The 20,582-nt window shown below is 45.7% G+C and overlaps 1 protein-coding gene across 6 annotated transcripts in view; it reads right to left on the bottom strand.

Moving 5' to 3' along the window:
- The window catches only part of plekha5 (pleckstrin homology domain containing, family A member 5), a 249,641-nt gene extending 246,004 nt beyond the window's left edge, over window positions 1–3,637 (bottom strand). For 4 of the 6 annotated variants that reach the window (XR_009651086.1, XM_060903846.1, XM_060903845.1 and 1 more), the window contains exons 1-3: window positions 3,469–3,631; window positions 3,268–3,344; window positions 2,498–2,555 (exon numbers count right to left, since the gene is read on the bottom strand). Coding sequence is in view for 5 of the 6 variants with exons in the window: in XM_060903846.1 (XP_060759829.1) it covers window positions 2,498–2,555; window positions 3,268–3,344; window positions 3,469–3,560 (227 nt within the window). In the remaining variant the exon portion in view is untranslated. Of the gene's footprint in view, window positions 1–2,497; window positions 2,556–3,267; window positions 3,345–3,468 lie in introns of all 6 variants that reach the window. The other 2 variants (XM_060903849.1, XM_060903850.1) reach the window with 2 other exon arrangements.
- Between the last annotated feature and the right edge of the window lie 16,945 nt (window positions 3,638–20,582).

Below are 20,582 nucleotides of genomic sequence, written 5' to 3'. Positions count from 1 at the left end.
TCAAAGAAACGGCCATAAACGAGATTCATTGAGACCTGTGCGAGACATCGTAGGACGGAAGTAAAACATACAGTGGAAATCAAAGTGATCAACATCTGCCAACGTTCCCTGTGTCCGAAATCAATCACTCGTTCACTACTCCCTACATAGGGAATTACTATATAGAGGACTATACAGCGAGCTCATTGGTAAAATGAAAAAAAAAAAAAACGCTTTCGGACACTTGTCCGTCGCGCTGGTATTTACATCATTACTGTCACACAAAACGTGCCAGATCAGCTGGCTGGTGGGTTTTCAAAATAATAAATACATGCATGTATTTTTGTGATAAACCCATATTATACTGAGCATATTTCACACATTAATCAATACAAAGTACCTGCATCTTTCAGTTTTATTTTTTAAATCAAGGCTGAATACTTTCTTCTTTGCCGACGCCTTTTATTAAATCAAATTTGAGACTTTTAATTTGATTTCTTTCAGCGCGACCGCAAAAAAAGATGCGTGTGCCCTCTTTCAAATGCTGATGTAATCAAGCCAGAAGTTTTGTTTGTTCTGATAGCAATCAGGAAAGTTTGAAAAAAGTAGGCAGTAATTGTCATTTAAACTCATTTCTGTGCAATACTTCATTTGGAAAACAGTTTTCAAGATGGCGGCACTGACACCTGGCTGACACTTCACGTTTCGAAGTCTCGCACAAGTCTCGTGAAGCTCGTGCAGATAAGTGATGCCTGCCGTGGACCAAACGAACTAAATTCAACATGGATAAAAACTGAACAGGCCGATAAGTATAATATTTAATTGCAATTAGTTGCCAATACGAGTCACGATAAGGTTAATCACGAGTCATGTAATTGAATAACACGTTAATTAAGAAATAAAGCAAGTTTAAAAATGACTTCAGTTCCACTTTAAGTATGTATAGGGTAAAATCAAAACAAACAGCAAACAAAACCAAAAGGAACAATTTCAAGCAGTGTCAGTAAATGGACGAACAGGTGTGAAAGCTCCCTTACGCAGTTGTACTGTCACAGATTTTAGTGGAAAAGAAGAAGCAGCAGCTGTTATTTGTCACAAATACACTCAAGCACAGTGAAATTCATCCTCTGCATTTAAACCCATCTGAAGCAGTGAACACACGCACGTACATACATACCCAGAGCAGTGGGCAGCTATGCTATAGCACCTGGGGAGCAGTTGGGGGTTAGGTGTCTGGCTCAAGGGCACCTCAGGCCACGGCTGCCCCATGTTAACCAACCGCATGTCTTTGGACTGTGAGGGAAACCAGAGCACTCGGAGGAAACCCACACAGACACAGGGAGAACATGTAAACTCCATACAGAAAGGACCCCATCAGCCGCGGAGATCGAACTCAGAACCTTCTTGCTGTGAGGTGACAGCACGAATCACTACACCGCCGTGTCGCCCCCAGACAGTGTCATTTTATATTCCATCGATCACCCTGAACTGGAAGCCTCTCAGGTTATTCTCTGTGTAGGCCAGGGTGAATTTTACACTTTCTGAGCAGACATTAGCAACTGTCCTGTACTCAGTATGGCTGTCCGGATCGTCACAACACAGCTTCAGGTTATATGAAGTGCGACAGGAAATTCACCACCAAGTGAGTAAAACCTGACTGAGTTTCCTTTGCATGAGCCTGTGCTCCCGACGCCCAATCACTGATGGCTAATGCTACCAAACAGCCAATCACTGCCCACCATTGTTTGTTCTTCATACAGTATGAAACTTCTTTCTTGCAATATTTACAATAACAAAAGCAAATCATTCCATCTGTAACCATTTCCTGTGGGTCTATTCCCCTCACTACCCAACTTCATTTTGTCTACCTCCATGATCGAAATCATTGTATTTTGAAAACACCTAAATCAACCAAAGAATTTTTTATTCTACATGAAAAAAAAGTTATGACTTGTTACATTATATTTGCTTACAAATCAGTCGATGATGAGGTCACCTGCTGGCTTTGAGCCACTTTTTCAGCATGCATGAGCTACCTTGTTCCGAAACAAGCAGTCAGCATTCAATGTCTGTCAGCCACACATGCTTGAAAGAATACGAGCGAGGGTTTTTCTGGCTGAAAGCAGGGTATTACAACACCGTTTTGTGATCAGAGGCAGGTGGATATAGATTCATTTGCATTGCAGAGATGCAGACTTTCAAAGTGGGCCGTGCACAAGTCCGCAAAGTGAATATTAATAATGTTTAGGTCCCTGAGGAGAGAAGAGCCGACAAGAAGAACCTGTTTAGCCAAACCCACAACTGAGTCACTCATGTCTGCTCTCACTCAGCAAAGGAAATGCGAGTTATCCCAAGTGACTCCAGTGCACGACGGGACATGACTGAGGAGCACAAGGGCGGCAGTGGGTGGGTGGGTGAAAAAGAGAGAGACAGACAGAGAAAGAGAAGACACAGCTAATCAGACACACACGCAAAAAAAAAATGAGATGATCCACAAATAGCTACAAATCAAACTCACTTGATGAAGCAGCGTGCTCCCTCGAACGTATATCCTTCCTCCCATCCGGTTGGTAAATCTAAGGAGGCAAACAAAAATAATAATAGTTAGCCTTTTTTTTTTTTTTTAAATCTTGGTCTAGATTTGCCTCTCTAGAAGAGCGAGCCTGCCCTAGCAGCTGGAGGAAGAGAGCAACAGCTTCCTGAAGCTACAGATCTGCAGTGCTTGGTGGTCAAGATCACAGCTCTTCTCTTTAGCTGGGCTTCAGGCAACTCTTAGACACATTATTATTATTATTCACCAACACCAAGCTGTCACCTGCATGCAACTTACACTGTTTACAAATACAATGTATCTGTATTATATACAAATTGTAATACAAACGCTCTTTGTATTATACATCATGTTTGTATATATAAAGGAAGCTTTGATGTTTTAGTGATCAAAGTGAGAAGAGTCACTGAGGTTTTGTAACGCACAGGCCACGTTAAGCGTGTGTGTGTGTGTGTGTGGTGGGCTGTCAGCTGAATACGGGATGCGATCAAAGCACATCAAAGCAAGCACACCGATGCTCGCGCGTGAGACGTGACTGTGTGCCAGAGAGCGGAGCTGAACGTGTGGATATGCTCAGAAGGTGTGTGTGTGCACTACTCTCTCTCTCTCTCTCTCTCTCTCTCTCTGCCACTGCTGCTGTGACTGCTGCAGAATTCCGTCATGACTTCTGGGCTTTTTTTCCTCTCTCTGCGTCTCCTTCTTCCACACAACCATTCCCTCTTAGGGAAAACCATTACCTGGAGTTTTCCTGTGCCCAGTAATCACCGCTTCACCAGTGACAGGATGAAGCCAAGTCGTGCTCTTTGCTTCTTCACTGTTGGGTAAAAAAGAAATAAGAGCATGTAAAAAAGCAGCACTCGAACACCACCGCGGGGGGCTTGCGTTCAAGCCCAAAACACTGCCATATCCAAAGGGTTTTAAATCCACATGATATTTACTTGATGAAGAATACTCTTCCGTCCCGGATCACCCCGTAACTCCAAGAAGAAGGTAAGCAAGAGAGCCAGTCAGGGTTTAGATCCGCCGCCATGTCTACACTACACCACACCACACTACACTACACTACAACTGAAGAGCAGCCAGCAGCGTGCACGAGCCGCGCGTGTCCGCCGCTCTTTCTCTCTCTGTCTCGCGCGTGCACGGCATCCCTGAGCAACAACCCTGTGCGCGCACACGCACGCACCACAAACTACTTTGATTTAAAATCTCATCTCATCTCATTATCTCGCAGGAGCCTATCCTAGCTGACTACGGGCGAAAGGCGGGGTACACCCTGGACAAGTCGCCAGGCCATCACAGGGCTGACACATTCACATCACCAGTTAACCTAACCTGCATGTCTTTGGATTGTGGGGGAAACCGGAGCACCCGGAGGAAACCCACATGGACACGGGGAGAACATGCAAACTCCGCACAGAAAGGCCCTCGCCGGCCACGGGGCTCGAACCCGGACCTTCTTGCTGTGAGGCGACAGCGCTAACCACTACACCACCGTGCCGCCCAAAATGAGCATTAAAAAAAAAAAAAAAAAAACACTAAAATTTCTGCTTCAGCATTTGATATGTTGTCTTTGTACTATTTTCAAGAAATATAGGGTTTCCATGATTTGCAAATTATCGCATTCTGGTTTTATTTACATTTTACACAGCATCCCAACTTTTTTTTTTAGAATTGAGTTGTATATTTGGTTTCTTGTAGTCTTATAATAGAAAAATACTACAAAAATAGAACTTGCTAAGATGCCGGGGTTTTTTTTCTTCAGTGAATTCAGAACTGAGCTGAATATAAATTCCAGTAAACCAGAGTTCATTAAGTTCTCGATATATAACATGGTGTATTTTAATTTTTCCTTATTTATGTGGACTTTTTTTTTTATTTATAGATCAGATAAGCATTAGATAATGCAGGTGTATTTCATTAATAAAAATATGAATTGATGCATGTGTAAACTTACATTCTTACTGTACTTTGTTAACAAAGTTCACAGATTGTTAATGTTAATTAATGCACTAAATCATGTTAGTTAAGGGAACCTTAATGTAAAGTGTTATGGCTGTGGTGAATAAATCATAGTTAAGGTGGTTTACAGCCAGTTCTCTGTGCTATGATTGATTCATGAGTTCTTATGGGCCTGCTTTAAAAGGTACAGGAATTGGGGCTGTTTGTCTTCATAAAGGGAAAACTACTGTCACATTATCATCAAACCTTTTTTTCATTCAAATATGATTCACACGCCATAGTCATTTATTTTAATGAGAAACACAGTCATACAGCTTGATATTCATTATCTATGAAAATACATAATTGAAGAGCATTCTGGTGGCACCATGGTGTAGCAGGTAGTGTTGGTGCTTTTACAGCCCAATAATTTGATCCTGAACTCTGTTTGCAGTTTCATATGCTTCCCTCTGTGTCCGTGTGGCTTTCCATCTGGTACTCTGCTTTCCTCACAGCTCCAAAACCATGCCAGTAAGTGGATTAGCTGCTTGAAATTGACCACTTGGTGTTAACACGTGTGTGTTTATGTGTGTGATGACTTGCAGTGGAGTGACAGCCCATCTAGAGTGCATGCTGCATACACCTAGAGGATGTATCTCATAATTCTTGACCTCTAACTTGGAAAAAAACAAAACAAAAAAATGCTCCTCGGTTCCTACACTGAAAGTCGGGGTGGTCTCCACAGATCCCAGTTCCTCAAATGCCCCTTTTCCACCAAATCAGTTCAAGGGCTGGTTCGGGGCCAGTGCTTAGTTTGGAACCGGGTTTTCTCTTTCCACTGACAAAGAACTGGCTCTGGGGCCAGAGAAACCGGTTCCAGGCTAGCACCAGCTCTTTGCTGGGCCAGAGGAAAGAACCGCTTACGTCAGCAGGGGGACAGGGGCGGAGTTGTTAAGACCAACAACGATAGCAAGACCGCGAAAGGTCGCCATTTTTAAATAAGCGACGAGATATCATGGATGCAGTAAAGCAGCAGTCATCCATTATTGTTGTTGTTGTTGTTGCTGCTTCTTCTTCTTCTTCTCCATGTTGTTGTTGCTTCGATGTTTGCGCCAAGGTTTATGCAAACGCAGCGACGTAACTGACGTATACAGTGATGTAATGATGTGGCTCCCCTTAGCACCCCGAGCTATGGAAAAGCAAACTGGTTCTCAGCTGGCTCGCAAGTTGAACGAGTTGTGAACCAGCACTGGCCCTGAACCAGCCCTGGAACTGATTTGGTGGAAAAGGGGTAAAAGTTCAGCAGGTGGCATCAAATCCACATGGCTTGTAACAGCATGAACAGGAAACAAAGTAGTAGTACTACCCTTTAACCCTTTGATGCAAAACATGGGTCAAAAGTGACCTGGCTGAGTTTTTATCTTCTATATCTTTGCAATAAATTAATTCCATCATTCAGTATTCAAAGTGTTCCTCAATTAACTTGTTTTTGATCATCATACATCCTAATTTTATTTTTTCCTTTCTTACTTTTTGAATAAAAACCCTTTATGTATCACTACCCTTCTAATGCACAACATGGGTCAAAAACGACCTGCATTCATTTTCCAGGTTATTTCATGTATGGCTGAGTGCTTCTATGATATACTTTTGAAATAAATTCATTTTGTCATTTACTTTTCCAAATATGCAGTAAATATCTTGTTTTTGCTTAGCACAAATCATCATTTTTATTTTTCCTTTCTTAAGTTATGAACAAGCACAGCTTTTGTAATTCTACATCAAGTTTACACACATGGGTCAGAAACGACCCGCATGCATTTACTCCAGCGTTTGGTGGGAACTGTGAATTGTGCTTGTGTCAGACATTTCACAGCTCAGCACAGCGCCCTTTGCCCATCTAATACATGTAAGTAATGTTTTTCAATTGTTCTAACATTACCTTAGAAAAAAATTGATTATGTTTAGGTTACCTTGAGAGTGAGTAGATTACTTGTCAGAAAGTTACAAGTAATTACTATTAGCTACCAAGCTGTTGACATATTCTACTTTAGTTAGCTAATTTTATTGTAGTTGGCTTAGCTAACTACATAGTTAATAAATAAATAACTGGCCCCATTCACTGCTAAAGTAATTACTTGAAACAAATTATTGTTATAGTATTAAGACATTTCATTTTAAATTACACTTGGATGACCCATGTGTAGTAATATAAAACATATTTTTGTTCATAAAGTAGGAAAGAAAAAATTAAATTAATGATTTGTGGTAATTAAAAACAAGATATTTAAAGAATACTTGGAATATTCAATCATAAAATACAACCCCGATTCCAAAAAAGTTGGGACAAAGTCCAAATTGTAAATAAAAACGGAATGCAATAATTTACAAATCTCAAAAACTGATATTGTATTCACAATAGAACATAGACAACATATCAAATGTCAAAAGTGAGACATTTTGAAATTTCATGCCAAATATTGGCTCATTTGAAATTTCATGACAGCAACACATCTCAAAAAAGTTGGGACAGGGGCAATAATGGCCCTTTTCCACTACCCTTTTTCAGCTCACTTCAGCTCGCTTCAGCTCACTTCAGCCCGACACGGCTCGCGTTTCGACTACCAAAAACCAGCACGACTCAGCTCGTTTCAGCCCTGCTTAGCCCCTAAAACTCGCACCGTTTTGGAGTGGGGCTGAAGCGAGCCAAACCGTGCCGAGTGAGGCTGGGGGCGTGAGCAGACACTCCCCTGTGCACTGATTGGTGAGGAGGCGTGTCCTCACATGCCCACACACGCCCCGCGAGCGCGCTGGGATCTGTAAACACCGCAAACCCGGAAGAATAATAATTACGAATTACGAGAATTTCTGAAGCCTTATGCGCCTCGCCTCATCTATACGCTCTTGCCAGTATCTGTTGGCGTTGTCGGTGACAACAAGCCACAGCACCAAGACCAGCAACACTAACGACTCCATGTCCTCCATGTTTATTGTTTACTATTCGGGTCGTGAGACTACCGCTTAAAAGCTCACTGAATCAGTGACATACAGAGCATCGTGGACGAGTTCGCGGAGCGCAAGGCTCGTCGTATGCCCTTCAAATAATGCGCGCAGTAGGCTATTGATGTTTTATTATGAGCCATGTACAGTATGTCACCTGTTTTTTTGTTTCTGAGTTACATGTTCGTTTGAAGGACTTAATGTACAAAATAACATAGTTGCACCCCGTAGTGTTGAAATTGGTAAACACAGTGCATTCAGTGAGGTTTGCACCGCCCTCCTTTTATTTCTGACTCTTCCTGTCACCGTTGCAACCTCTGAGCGCTCATTCGTATGCCCTTCAAATAATGTGCGCAGTATAGGCTATTGATGTTTTATTATGAGCCATGTACAGTATCCTAATGTTTTTTGTTTCTGAGTTACATGTTCGTTTGAAGGACTTGATGTACTAAATAACATAGTTGCACCCGGTAGTGTTGAAATTGGTAAACACCGCAGTTGCGGACATTTTGTAGCCTAAAATGATGTTATGATAAGCTTTAATAAAGGGCCCGGTCATTTGCCCCGCCCCCGGCCCGGCTCTGACTTGTTCCGCCACTGTCACTGATGTCACTGTTTGCGCTGCTTAACGACATCACGTGACGTCCACCCACTTTCGCTAACTCCACCCAATGTGTCCACCCACTTCCAGCCAGCACGGTTCAGCGCGGTTGTAGTCGAAATGCAACTCCAACAGCCCCACTCAGCTCGACTCAGCTCGACTCAGCACGGCACGGCTCAGCCGCGTTTGTAGTGGAAAAGCGGCATAAGAGGCTGGAAAAGTTAAAGGTACAAAAAAGGAACAGCTGGAGGACCAAATTGCAACTCATTAGGTCAATTGGCAATAGGTCATTAACATGACTGGGTATAAAAAGAGCATCTTGGAGTGGCAGCGGCTCTCAGAAGTAAAGATGGGAAGAGGATCACCAATCCCCCTAATTCTGTGCCGACAAATAGTGGAGCAATATCAGAAAGGAGTTCGACAGTGTAAAATTGCAAAGAGTTTGAACATATCATCATCTACAGTGCATAATATCATCAAAAGATTCAGAGAATCTGGAAGAATCTCTGTGCGTAAGGGTCAAGGCCGGAAAACCATACTGGGTGCCCGTGATCTTCGGGACCTTAGACGGCACTGCATCACATACAGGCATGCTTCTGTATTGGAAATCACAAAATGGGCTCAGGAATATTTCCAGAGAACATTATCTGTGAACACAATTCACCGTGCCATCCGCCGTTGCCAACTAAAACTCTATAGTTCAAAGAAGAAGCCGTATCTAAATATGATCCAGAAGCGCAGACGTCTTCTCTGGGCCAAGGCTTATTTAAAATGGACTGTGGCAAAGTGGAAAACCGTTCTGTGGTCAGACGAATCAAAATTTGAAGTTCTTTATGGAAATCAGGGACGCCGTGTCATTCGGACTAAAGAGGAGAAGGACGACCCAAGTTGTTATCAGCGCTCAGTTCAGAAGCCTGCATCTCTGATGGTATGGGGTTGCATTAGTGCATGTGGCATGGGCAGCTTACACATCTGGAAAGACACCATCAATGCTGAAAGGTATATCCAGGTTCTAGAGCAACATAATTATGCTCCCATCCAGACGACGTCTCTTTCAGGGAAGACCTTGCATTTTCCAACATGACAATGCCAAACCACATACTGCATCAATTACAGCATCATGGCTGCGTAGAAGAAGGGTCCGGGTACTGAACTGGCCAGTCTGCAGTCCAGATCTTTCACCCATAGAAAACATTTGGCGCATCATAAAATGGAAGATACGACAAAAAAGACCTAAGACAGTTGAGCAACTAGAATCCTACATGAGACAAGAATGGGTTAACATTCCTATCCCTAAACTTGAGCAACTTGTCTCTTCAGTCCTCAGACATTTACAGACTGTTGTAAAGAGAAAAGGGGATGTCTCACAGTGGTAAACATGGCCTTGTCCAGACTTTTTTGAGATGTGTTGATGTCATGAAATTTAAAATCACCTAATTTTTCTCTTTAAATGATACATTTTTTCAGTTTAAACATTTGATATGTCATCTATGTTCTATTCTGAATAAAATATGGAATTTTGAAACTTCCACATCATTGCATTCCGCTTTTATTTACAATTTGTACTTTGTCCCAACTTTTTTGGAATCGGGGTTGTAAATTGATTTCAAAAGATAGAGCAAAGAAAAACTCAGTCAGGATGAAATAACCTGGAAAATGAATGCAGGTCATTTTTGACCCATGTTGTGCATTAGATGGGGTGTGCATATGTTTTGTATCAAAGGGTTAAATAAGTTACACTGTTTTTACAAATATTTGCTTGTTAGCTGGCTAGCTTGTTGTTAACAGAAGATGACAATGAATATATCCATGTTTCTCATCTGTGTTTATTCTCTGCTGAATCTGAGGCAAGTAAAATGCAGAATTATTCTTGCCTTGAACCCATTGGATTCAGTATAGAAATTCATGACAAAGTATTTTGAAATATTATTAAAAGCTGCAACATTCTTTCACTTTAACATTTTAAATCAACATATACTGAGCTTGGTTCAGATTTTTCATCTCAGAGGGTGCCTCTCCATTTTCTTACCAGTGTCTCTGTGGTCTGTTTGTCCAGAGAATTTTCTGTGTGTGTGTGTGTGTGTGTTTGTTCTTGCTCCCTGTTGGCTGGTAAAGGATCACTAGGTCAGAGGGGAATGGAAAAGAAGAAGAGATCTGGAGTTAACTCTTCAGCAGTCAAGCTACGCTCCCTTCCTCACATCCTTTAGTCTTTGGCAGTGACTTCACTCTAGATTATTTTTGTAAAATATGTATTAAAATGTGAATTTTCAGTGACTTGTAATCCAAATGCATTCTGGGGCCTATGTGGCATTCACCATGCTTTTCAAAACTCAATACTTTCCATTGTTGAGCCATAATATATGTTTGAGTCAAACTTAACAAGTTGAACTGGGATTGAGGTAATCAGAAAGTATTGTATTTTCATCTTACTAAAAATGGAATGGTATTATTATTATTATTATTATTTTAATTAATTAATTTTTTTTAAGATCATGCTGCTGTTCCTATGGAGCAATATGGTCATATCCTTTGACACTGATTTTACCCCGGGCCTACCTTTCAAGCACAATGGTAGAGTTGCTATAGAACAGAAATTATCTAAATAGTTTTAAATAAATAATTAATTTTCCTGGTGGCACGGTGGTGTACTGGTCAGCGCTGTCGCCTCACAGCAAGAAGGTCCGGGTTCGAGCCCCATGGCCAGCCAGGGCCTTTCTGTGCGGAGTTTGCTTGTTCTCCCCGTGTCTGCGTGGGTTTCCTCCGGGTGCTCCGGTTTCCCCCACAGTCCAAAGACATGCAGGTTAGGTTACCTGGTGACTCTAAATTGACTGTAGGTGTGAATGTGAGTGTGAATGGTTGTCTGTGTCTATGTGTCAGCCCTCTGATGACCTGGTGACTTGTCCAGGGTGTACCCCGCCTTTCGCCTGTAGTCAGCTGAGATAGGCTCCAGCTTGCCTGCGACCCTGTAGGACAGGATAAAGCGGCTAGAGGTAATGAGATGAGATTAATTAATTTTCCTTTTACACATGAAAACTTGACAGTAATTTAATTTCATCAGGTAAATATAGTTACTTTTTAATATTTGAGTATATTTAAAAGTATCAACTTTTTTTTTTACATTCACTTGAGTACAATTTGAAATACTTCCACCAAGATTGGAAGATTTTGAAAGTACACACACACACACACACACACACACAGTGTGCTTGAAAGTTTGTGAACCCTTTAGAATTTTCTCAATTTCTTCATAAATATGACCTAAAACATCATCAGATTTTCACACAAGTCCTAAAAGTAGATACAAAGAACCCAGTTAAACAACTGAGACAAAAAATATTGTACTTGGTCATTTATTTACTGAGGAAAATGATCCAATATTACATATCTGTGAGTGGCAAAAGTATGTGAACCTTTGCTTTCAGTATCTGGTGTGACCCCCTTGTGGAGCAATAACTGCAACTAAACGTTTCCGGTAACTGTTGAGCAGTCCTGCACACCGGCTTGGAGGAATTTTAGCTCATTCCTCTGTACAGAACAGCTTCAACTCTGGGATGTTGGTGGGTTTCCTTATATGAATAGAATAGAATAGAATGCCTTTATTGTCACTATACACATGTACAATGAGATTAAAGCATCTCCAATAACAGTGCAAACAGCGTATATATATATATATATATATATATATATATATATATATATATATATATATAGAGAGAGAGAGAGAGAGAGAGAGGAAGGGAAAAAAAGGGGGGGTGTAAGTAGGGTAAGGTGCACAGTCCTGAGGTGTATGTGTTGTGTTACACATTATGGAGTGAGGTATTGCTCATTGCACAAATAAAGTATTGCACACAGAGAGTCACATTATAAATTATTGCACGAAAGAGTCACATTCATCTCATCTCATTATCTTTAGCCGCTTTATCCTGTTCTACAGGGTCGCAGGCAAGCTGGAGCCTATCCCAGCTGACTACGGGCGAAAGGCGGGGTACACCCTGGACAAGTTGCCAGGTCATCACAGGGCTGACATATAAACACAGACAACCATTCACACCTACGGTCAATTTAGAGTCACCAGTTAACCTAACCTGCATGTCTTTGGACTGTGGGGGAAACTGGAGCACCTGGAGGAAACCCACGAGGACAACATGCAAACTCCGCACAGAAAGGCCCTCACCGGCCATGGGGCTCGAACCCGGACCTTCTTGCTGTGAGGCGACAGCACTAACCACTACACCACCGTGCCGCAGAGAGTCACATTATAAAATAAAATATTACACATTTATGAAGTATTTCAAGGTAAGATAAGGTGAGACTTGAGGTGTATGTGCTGTGTGTAAGGTGCACAGTCCTGACATGTATGTGTTGTGTGTAAGGTGCACAGTCCTGAGGTGCATGTGCTGTGTGTAAGGTGCACAGTCCTGAGGTGAGGTGAGTGAGGTGAATGTGTTGTGTTTCACATTATGGAGTGAGGTATTGCACATTATAAAAGTATTGCACAGAGAGAGTCACCTTATAAAGTACTGCACATTATAAATTATTGCACGAAGAGAGTCACATAGTAAAATAAATAGACTATAAAGTCAGAGCATATCCGAGTTCAGGGCAGTTATGGCTTTTGGAAAGAAGCTGTTTTTGAATCGGTTTGTCTTTGTCCTGATGGACCTGTAGCGCCTCCCTGAGGGCAACAGGTCGAACAGATCAAAGCCAGGGTGGGAGCTGTCCTTGATAATGTTCTTAGCTCTGATAAGGCAGCAGGAGGTGTAAATGTCCATCAGGGAGGGGAGAGGGCAGCCAATGATCTTCTGTGCTGCCTTAACTACCCTCTGGAGCCTCTCCCTGTCTATAGCAGTGCAGCTGTCATACCATACTGTAATACATTACGTCAGCAGGCTCTCAATGGATGAGCGGTAGAAGGTCAGCAGCAGGTTGGAGTTTAGGTTGTACTTCCTGAGGACTCTTAGGAAGTGTAGCTGCTGCTGAGCCTTCTTAATGACTGCTGTAATGTTTACTGACCAGGAAATGTCAGCGGAGATGAGGACGCTGAGAAACCGGAAGGTGTGGACCCTCTCCACATACACGTTGTTGATGTAGAGGGGGGCTAGGTCAGTGCTGTGCTTCCTGAAGTCAACAATGAGCTCTTTGGTTTTCTTGGTGTTCAGAGCGAGGTTATTTTCTGAACACCAGGCTGCCAACTTCAGGACCTCCTCTCTGTAGGCTGCCTCGTCTCCCTTTGAGATGAGTCCGACCACTGTGGTGTCGTCAGCAAACTTGACGACGAGGTTGTTGTTGTGGGTCGAACTACAGTCGTGGGTGTAGAGACAGTACAGGAGGGGGCTCAGCACACAGCCCTGTGGAGAGCCAGTGCTCAACGTGTGGGTGGAGGAGAAGTGGGGGCCAAGTCTCACAGTCTGGGGCTGGTTAGTAAGAAAGTCCTTTAACCAGGCACATGTGAGAGGGGGGAGGCCGAGAGTGTCCAGTTTTCTAATAAGGATGTCCGGGATTATTGTGTTAAAAGCTGAACTGTAATCCACAAAGAGTATGCGGATGTAGCTCTGCTGCTGCTCCAGGTGGTTTAGCGCAGAGTGGAGAGCTACGGCGATGGCGTCCTCTGTGGATCTGTTTGTGCGATATGCGAACTGGTAGGGGTCGAAGTCTGGAGGGAGGTGGTCCTTGATGTGCTGAAGAACTAGTCTCTCGAAGCACTTCATGATTACTGGGGTGAGGGCCACAGGACGGTAATCATTCAGGCTGGTGACGGGAGACTTCTTTGGCACTGGGATTATTGTTGCTGATTTTAGGCAGGGTGGAATGACTGCCTGAGCCAGGGAGAGGTTAAAGCTCCTGGTGAAGGTAGGGGTGAGCTGGTGGGCGCATGCTCTGAGCACCTTGCCAGGTACTCCATCTGGGCCGGCAACTTTCTTGGGGTTCACTGCCAGGAGCACCAGTCTGACATCGTGCTCCTGTACAGTGAAAGAAGTGGTGTAGGAACTGTGTGGTGGTGAGGGCAGGGCAGGAGCAGAGGAGTGCTGCTGAGATGTTTCAAAGCGAGCAAAGAAGCGATTTAGCTCCTCTGCTAGCTGCGCACTCCAGTCTCCTGTTGGCGCATCACAGTCTCTGAAGTTTGTGATGTCCTGAATGCCCTGCCACACCTTCCGTGTGTTGTTGCTGGACAGGTGGGACTCTATGTGCAGCCTGTGGTCTGCCTTGGCTTTATTTATTCCTCTTTTCAGATCAGCTCGAGTGGCTCTGTACAGAGCTCTGTCACCTGACCTGAAGGCAGCATCACGAGCCCTGAGGAGTGAGTGGACCTGGCTGGTCATCCAGGGTTTCTGGTTTGGGAAAACCCGGATGTTTATATCCACCGTCACATTCCTGATGCAGAACTTGATATAGTACAGCACCATTCCTGTGAATGTCTCCAGCTCCTGGTGTTCAAATAAGTCCCAGTCTGTTAATTTAAAGCAGTCCTGTAGTTTGGAGAGTGCGTTGTCAGGCCAGGTTGCGATAGGGCACAGACAAGATACGTGGGACAGAGGAAACTAGCACTAGACAACATAGCATAAAGACTCCATGACTAGGGGAACAAACAGAGGGGTATTTATACACAAACTAACAGGGCGGGGCAGGAAATAGGCAATCAAGACAAACACAAAACACAGTGGCCAAAACAAACATGACAAGATAAACATAACAGCAGCCTCTAGAGGCCAAAACAGTCCCAGTCCTAACAGGACCCCCCCCCCCCCCCAGGAGCATCTCCTGATGTTCCCAGGGTGATCCGGATGGGCCGAATGGAAGTCCCGACAGAGTCCTTTATCTAAAATGTCCTGGGCGGGGACCCAACAGCGTTCCTCAGGGCCATAGCCCTCCCAGTCTACCAGATATTGAAGCCCGCCGCGGACCCGGTGGGAATCAAGCAGGCGATGCACAGTGAACACAGTCTGACCCTGGAAGATGCGGGGGGATGGGGGATTCCTAGGGGCAGGGGCATATGTGGACGTCAGTACGGGCTGCAACAGGGAAACATGGAATGTGGGGTTGATCCTCAGAGTCCGGGGCAACTGGAGCCGGTAGGCAACAGGGTTCACCCTGCGCACCACCTTGAAGGGGCCAATGTAGCGAGGAGCAAGCTTGCAGTTCTCCACCCACAGCGGAAGGTCCTTGGTGGACAGCCAAACCCGCTGCCCAGGGCGGAAAGCGTGGGTAGGTCTTCTATGGCGGTTGGCCTGAGTCTGGTTGGTTCTGGAGGTCTGGATGAGGGTCCTCCTGACCTTGCTCCAGGTCTTGCGACACCGTCTCACATATTGGTTGACTGAGGGCACCCTCGCGTCCTCCTCCTGGTCCGGGAACAGAGGTGGCTGGAACCCGAATTGGCACTGGAATGGCGACAGCTTGGTGGCCGATGACTGCAGGGTGTTGTGGGCGTCGATGAAGTCGACTGCCACGTGGGACCAGGGACACCGGGGAATAGTCAGAGGATGCAGGAGGCCCTGGGGATGCTGTCGTGGGTTCTTGCTTCTGGTGCACACCTCGCAGGAAAGGACGAATGATCTCACTTCCTTCTCCATGCTTGGCCACCAGAAGCGTCTTCTCAAAAAGTCCAGGGTCCTTCGAGCTCCCAGGTGGGCAGTGAGAGGGGATGAGTGACCCCACTGGAGAACCTTGACCCAGGCTTGATGTGGGACATACAAGAGGCCTGGTGGCCCCGTCCCAGGACCGGGGTCCTGGTGTTGGGCTCGTTGGACGGCCTCCTCAATACCCCAGCGGACAGGGGCCACAATCCGGGACACAGGGATAATAGGCCCAACTTCGCTCTCCCTGTTGGTGGGAGCGAATAGCCTGGAAAGTGCATCAGGTTTGGTGTTTTTGGAACCGGGGCGGTATGATAGGGTAAAGTCGAACCGACTGAAAAACAAGGCCCACCTAGCCTGTCATGGATTGAGTCTCTTTGCTTGCTGGAGGTACTCCAGGTTCTTGTGGTCCGTCCAGACCAAAAATGGATGTTGCGCTCCCTCCAGCCAGTGCCTCCACTCCTCAAGGGCCAGTTTAACTGCTAGCAGTTCTCGATCCCCCACGTCATACCGGGACTCCGCAGAACTCAGGCGGTGGGAGAAGTATGCGCAAGGGTGCAACCTTCCTTCCCAGCGTTGAGAGAGGACCATGCCGACGCCGCTGTCCGAGGCATCCACCTCGACGATGAAGGGTTGCGAAGGGTCCGGGAGGACCAGAATGGGTGCAGTGCTTGAGGTCTTTGAACGCCTTTTCCGCCTGAGGAGACCAGACATACGATCCACCGGTCCCTTTGGTGAGGTCCGATATGGGTGCTGCTACAGAACTAAAGTTCCTGATAAACTTGCGGTAGAAGTTAGCAAATCCTAAGAACCACTGAACCTCTTTGACGGACTTGGGGGTGGGCCAGTCCCAGACGGCCAGGGTCTTGGCTGGGTCCATTTGGAGTTGTCCCGTCCGTACAATAAATCCCAGGAAGGAGACCTCAGGAACATGAAATTCGCATTTCTGGGCCTTAGCGAACAGATTGCTCTGTATCAGCCTCTGGAGAACCTGGCGGACATGGTGGCGGTGCTCCTGCACGGTCTTGGAAAAGATTAGGATGTCGTCGAGGTAGACAAAAACGTACTGGTTAATCATGTCCCTCAAGACATCGTTGATTAGGGCCTGAAAAACAGCTGGTGCGTTGGTGAGTCTGAAGGGCATCACCTGGTACTCGTAGTGCCCAGACGGGGTGTTAAAGGCAGTCTTCCACTCGCATCCCTGTCGGATACGGATGAGGTGGTATGCGTTCCGTAAGTCCAATTTGGTGAAGACAGTGGCGCCTTGGAGCAGATCGAACACTGTGGATATCAGCAGAAGGGGATAGCGGTTGCGTACAGTGATCTTGTTCAGACCCCTGTAATCAATACCTGGCCAGAGCCCCCCATCCTTCTTGCCGACAAAGAAGAAGCCAGCACCAATGGGTGAGGTGGAGGGTCGAATGAAACCAGAGGCCAAGGCGTCCTTGATGTACTCCTCCATGGCCTTGTTTTCTGGCTGAGAGAGGGAAAACAGTCTGCCACGAGGAGGGGTAGTCCCAGGGAGCAAGTCGATGGCACAGTCGTAGGCATGGTGCGAAGGAAGAACGGTGGCCCTGCTCTTGCTGAAAACTTCCTTGAGATCCCAGTACTCTGTGGGAACTTGAGATAACTCAGTGAGATCAGGAGGCTCGGCAGGAGACACAGGAGAGCTAGAGAGCAGACAAGAGGCATAGCAAGCAGGACCCCACTCCACAACCTGGCTAGTGACCCAGTCTATATGAGGGTTGTGGCGGGTCAGCCAAGGAAGACCTAGAATAACTGGGAACTCTGGTGAAGGAATCAGGTGCAGGGATATTTCTTCCTTGTGACCTTGAGACTGGAGAAGTTACTTGGGTGACTCTTCCGGCACCTAAGGCTTGGCCATCCAGGCCAGACACAGACAGTGGGACTTCAAGAGGTGCAGTCGGGACATTGATACTTTGGGCGAAGTGAACATCCATAAAGTTTCCAGCTGCCCCGGAGTCTAACAAGGCCTGACAAGAGTGGACGGACTCACCCCAGGAGATGGAGACAGGGATGTAGACTCCTTGGCCGGGAAGTTCAGGAGAGAGGGTAGGCCCCATCACAACCCTCCCTTGGCTGGACGGGGCGGTCCTTTTCCCGAGAGCTCAGGACATGATGCTTGGAAATGGCCAGGTTTGCCACAGTAGATGCAGCACTTGTCCTTCCTTCTGCGCTCCCTCTCAGCTGTGGAGAGACGAATACGGCCAACTTGCATGGGCTCTGGACAGTCACTGGAGGAGGGACACGGGCTCCATGTTGAGGCAGTGAGGCTCAGGACTTGGTGGCGTTCTCTAATCCTGTTGTCAAGACGAGTAGAAACTGAGATCAAAGTTTCAAGGTCACTTGGGCATCCGATAGAGGCCAGGCCATCTTTGATGGGGTCAGACAAACCATGGTGAAAGGCTGAAACCAGGGCTGCTTCATTCCATCCACTGACTGCTGCAAGTGTCCAGAACGTGATGGCGTAGTCCGCGACGCTTCCTTCTTGCCGGATGGACATGAGCTTCCTGGCTGCGTCTTTACTGGTGTCTGCCTGATCGAAGACATGAAGCATCTCCTCCATAAACAGCTTGAAATCAGAGCACTCGGGTCCCTGTCTCTGCCAGATGGCTGTTGCCCAAGCTTGTGCCTTACCAGCTAAAAAGGTTATCACAAAGGCGATCCATAGTGTAGGTGGTAGGCTGAAGCTCAAAGGTGAGTTGGCACTGGGTAAGGAACTCCCGGCACTCACCGTGCTTGCCGTCATACCTCTGTGGTGCAGGAAGTCTGGGTTCGCGAGGTGAAGGAGACAGCGTGGCGGGAGGCACTGGAGCAGGAGCAGATGGTGGAACAGGAGCCGGATCAGGATGAGGAGATGCGGGCAGAGGAGTGCCAGGGTTTTCCCAATTTGCTGAAGCAGTACCTCGTGGTGAGCAAGGGCCTCATGTTGGCTCGTAAGTGTTCATCCATGAGTGTCCATGGTAGCTCCGAAGTGTGTTAAAGAAGCCATAATTCCCTGAAGGTTAGCCAGGTAGACCATTGAAGACGCCTCTGCTGAGTCGGTCATGACGGAGTCTTTCTGTTAGGGTTTTGCTGGGATTCGAACCCAAGTTGCTGGTGTGATAATCCAGCAAACCCCCACTAGGCCACCAGGGGGATGACGCAAGTGCAGAGGTGTGAGGCGAAAGTGGAAAGTAGCAAAAAACAGTTTATTTATACTATATACACTATATACAATCCAGGCAAAAAACAAAAAGTATAATCCAATGGAAAAAACAAAAAGAAAATCCAAAAGCTCAGTAGATAAACCAAAATAAAAATATCCAAAGGTTCAAAGTCCAAAAACAAAAGGAAAGGCAAAAATGCTGAATGCTCAGAAGATCAAAAAGTACGAAGTCCAAAGAAAACAAAAATATCAAAAAACACAAGGGCACAGGCAAGATACGTGGGACAGAGGAAACTAGCACTAGACAACATAGCATAAAGACTCCGTGACTAGGGAAACAAACAGAGGGGTATTTATACACAAACTAACAGGGCGGGGCAGGAAACAGGCAATCAAGACAAACACAAAACACAGTGGCAGCCTCTAGAGGCCAAAACAAACATGACAAGATAAACATAACAGCGGCCTCTAGAGGCCAAAACAGTCCCAGTCCTAACAGGGCCTGGCTCTGCGTCTGAGGGGGATGTGGGCTGGGGAGAGCAGGAGGGAAAGATGGTCTGACTGGCCGAGGTGGGGGAGGGGTATGGCTCTGTACGCGTGCTTGATGTTGGAGTAAACATGATCCAGAGTGTTCTCCCCTCTAGTAGAACACTTAACATGTTGGTAAAACTTCGGCAGTACAGTCTTCAAGTTGGTCTTATTAAAGTCTCCTGCTATTATGTGAACACCGTCAGGGTGGGCCCGCTGCTGTTTGTTAACGGTGTTCAGCAGGAGAGAGAGCACTGTGTTTACACTGGCGTCAGGTGGAATATACACAGCTGTGATAATCACTACAGTTAGCTCTTTTGGTAGAAAAAAAGGCCAGCATCTTACAGACATGTACTCAACGTCTGGGGAACAGTGTTTATCTATAATTGTTCCATCGTTACACCAATTATCATGCACGTAAACACAGAGCCCTCCTCCTCTGCTCTTACCGGAGTCCTCAGTCCTGTCCCAGTGGAGCAGAGTGAGGCCTACTAGCTGCAAGCTAGCATCGGGTATTTCCGGATGAAGCCAGGTTTCTGTGATAATTAAAACACAGCAGTCCCGAACATAGTGATTTCCAGCGAGTTGTAATTCCAGATCATCCGTTTTATGCACCAGGGATCTGGCATTGGAGAGATACAGGCTCTGTAGAGGTGGCTTGTGTGGTTGTTTTCTTAGCCTTAGCATAGCACCAGACCTGTGGCCCCGCTTCTGCTTCCTCTCCCTCCTCTGTCTGCGCCGCCTCCTAGACCCGACAACAATCCACGGAGAGCCCAGCGGTCTCGCTATGTCATCTGGGATGTTATGCGTGAAGAGAAAGTCACTCAAAACAGATATCTGGTGTTTAAACTGCTTGCTTCAGGTCCTTCCACAACATTTCAATTGGATTAAGGTCAGGACTTTGACTTGGCCATTCCAAAACATTAACTTTATTCTTCTTTAACAATTCTTTGGTAGAACGACTTGTGTGCTTAGGGTCGTTGTCTTGCTGCATGACCCTCCTTCTCTGATTCAGTTCATGGACAGATGTTCTGACATTTTCCTTTCGAATTCACTGGTATAATTCAGAATTCATTGTTCCATCAATGATGGCAAGCCGTCCTGGCCCAGATACCGCAAAACAGACCCAAACCATGATACTAGCACCACCATGTTTCACAGATGGGATAAGGTTCTTATGCTGGAATGCAGTGTTTTCCTTTCTCCAAACATAACGCTTCTCATCTCATTATCTCTAGCCACTTT

This window comes from Neoarius graeffei, chromosome 21, assembly GCF_027579695.1.
Source record: "Neoarius graeffei isolate fNeoGra1 chromosome 21, fNeoGra1.pri, whole genome shotgun sequence".
NCBI classification, from domain to species: Eukaryota; Metazoa; Chordata; class Actinopteri; order Siluriformes; family Ariidae; genus Neoarius; species Neoarius graeffei.
The sequence above is the reverse complement of the archived record's forward strand: the minus strand, read 5'-3'. Positions and strand labels throughout refer to the sequence as shown.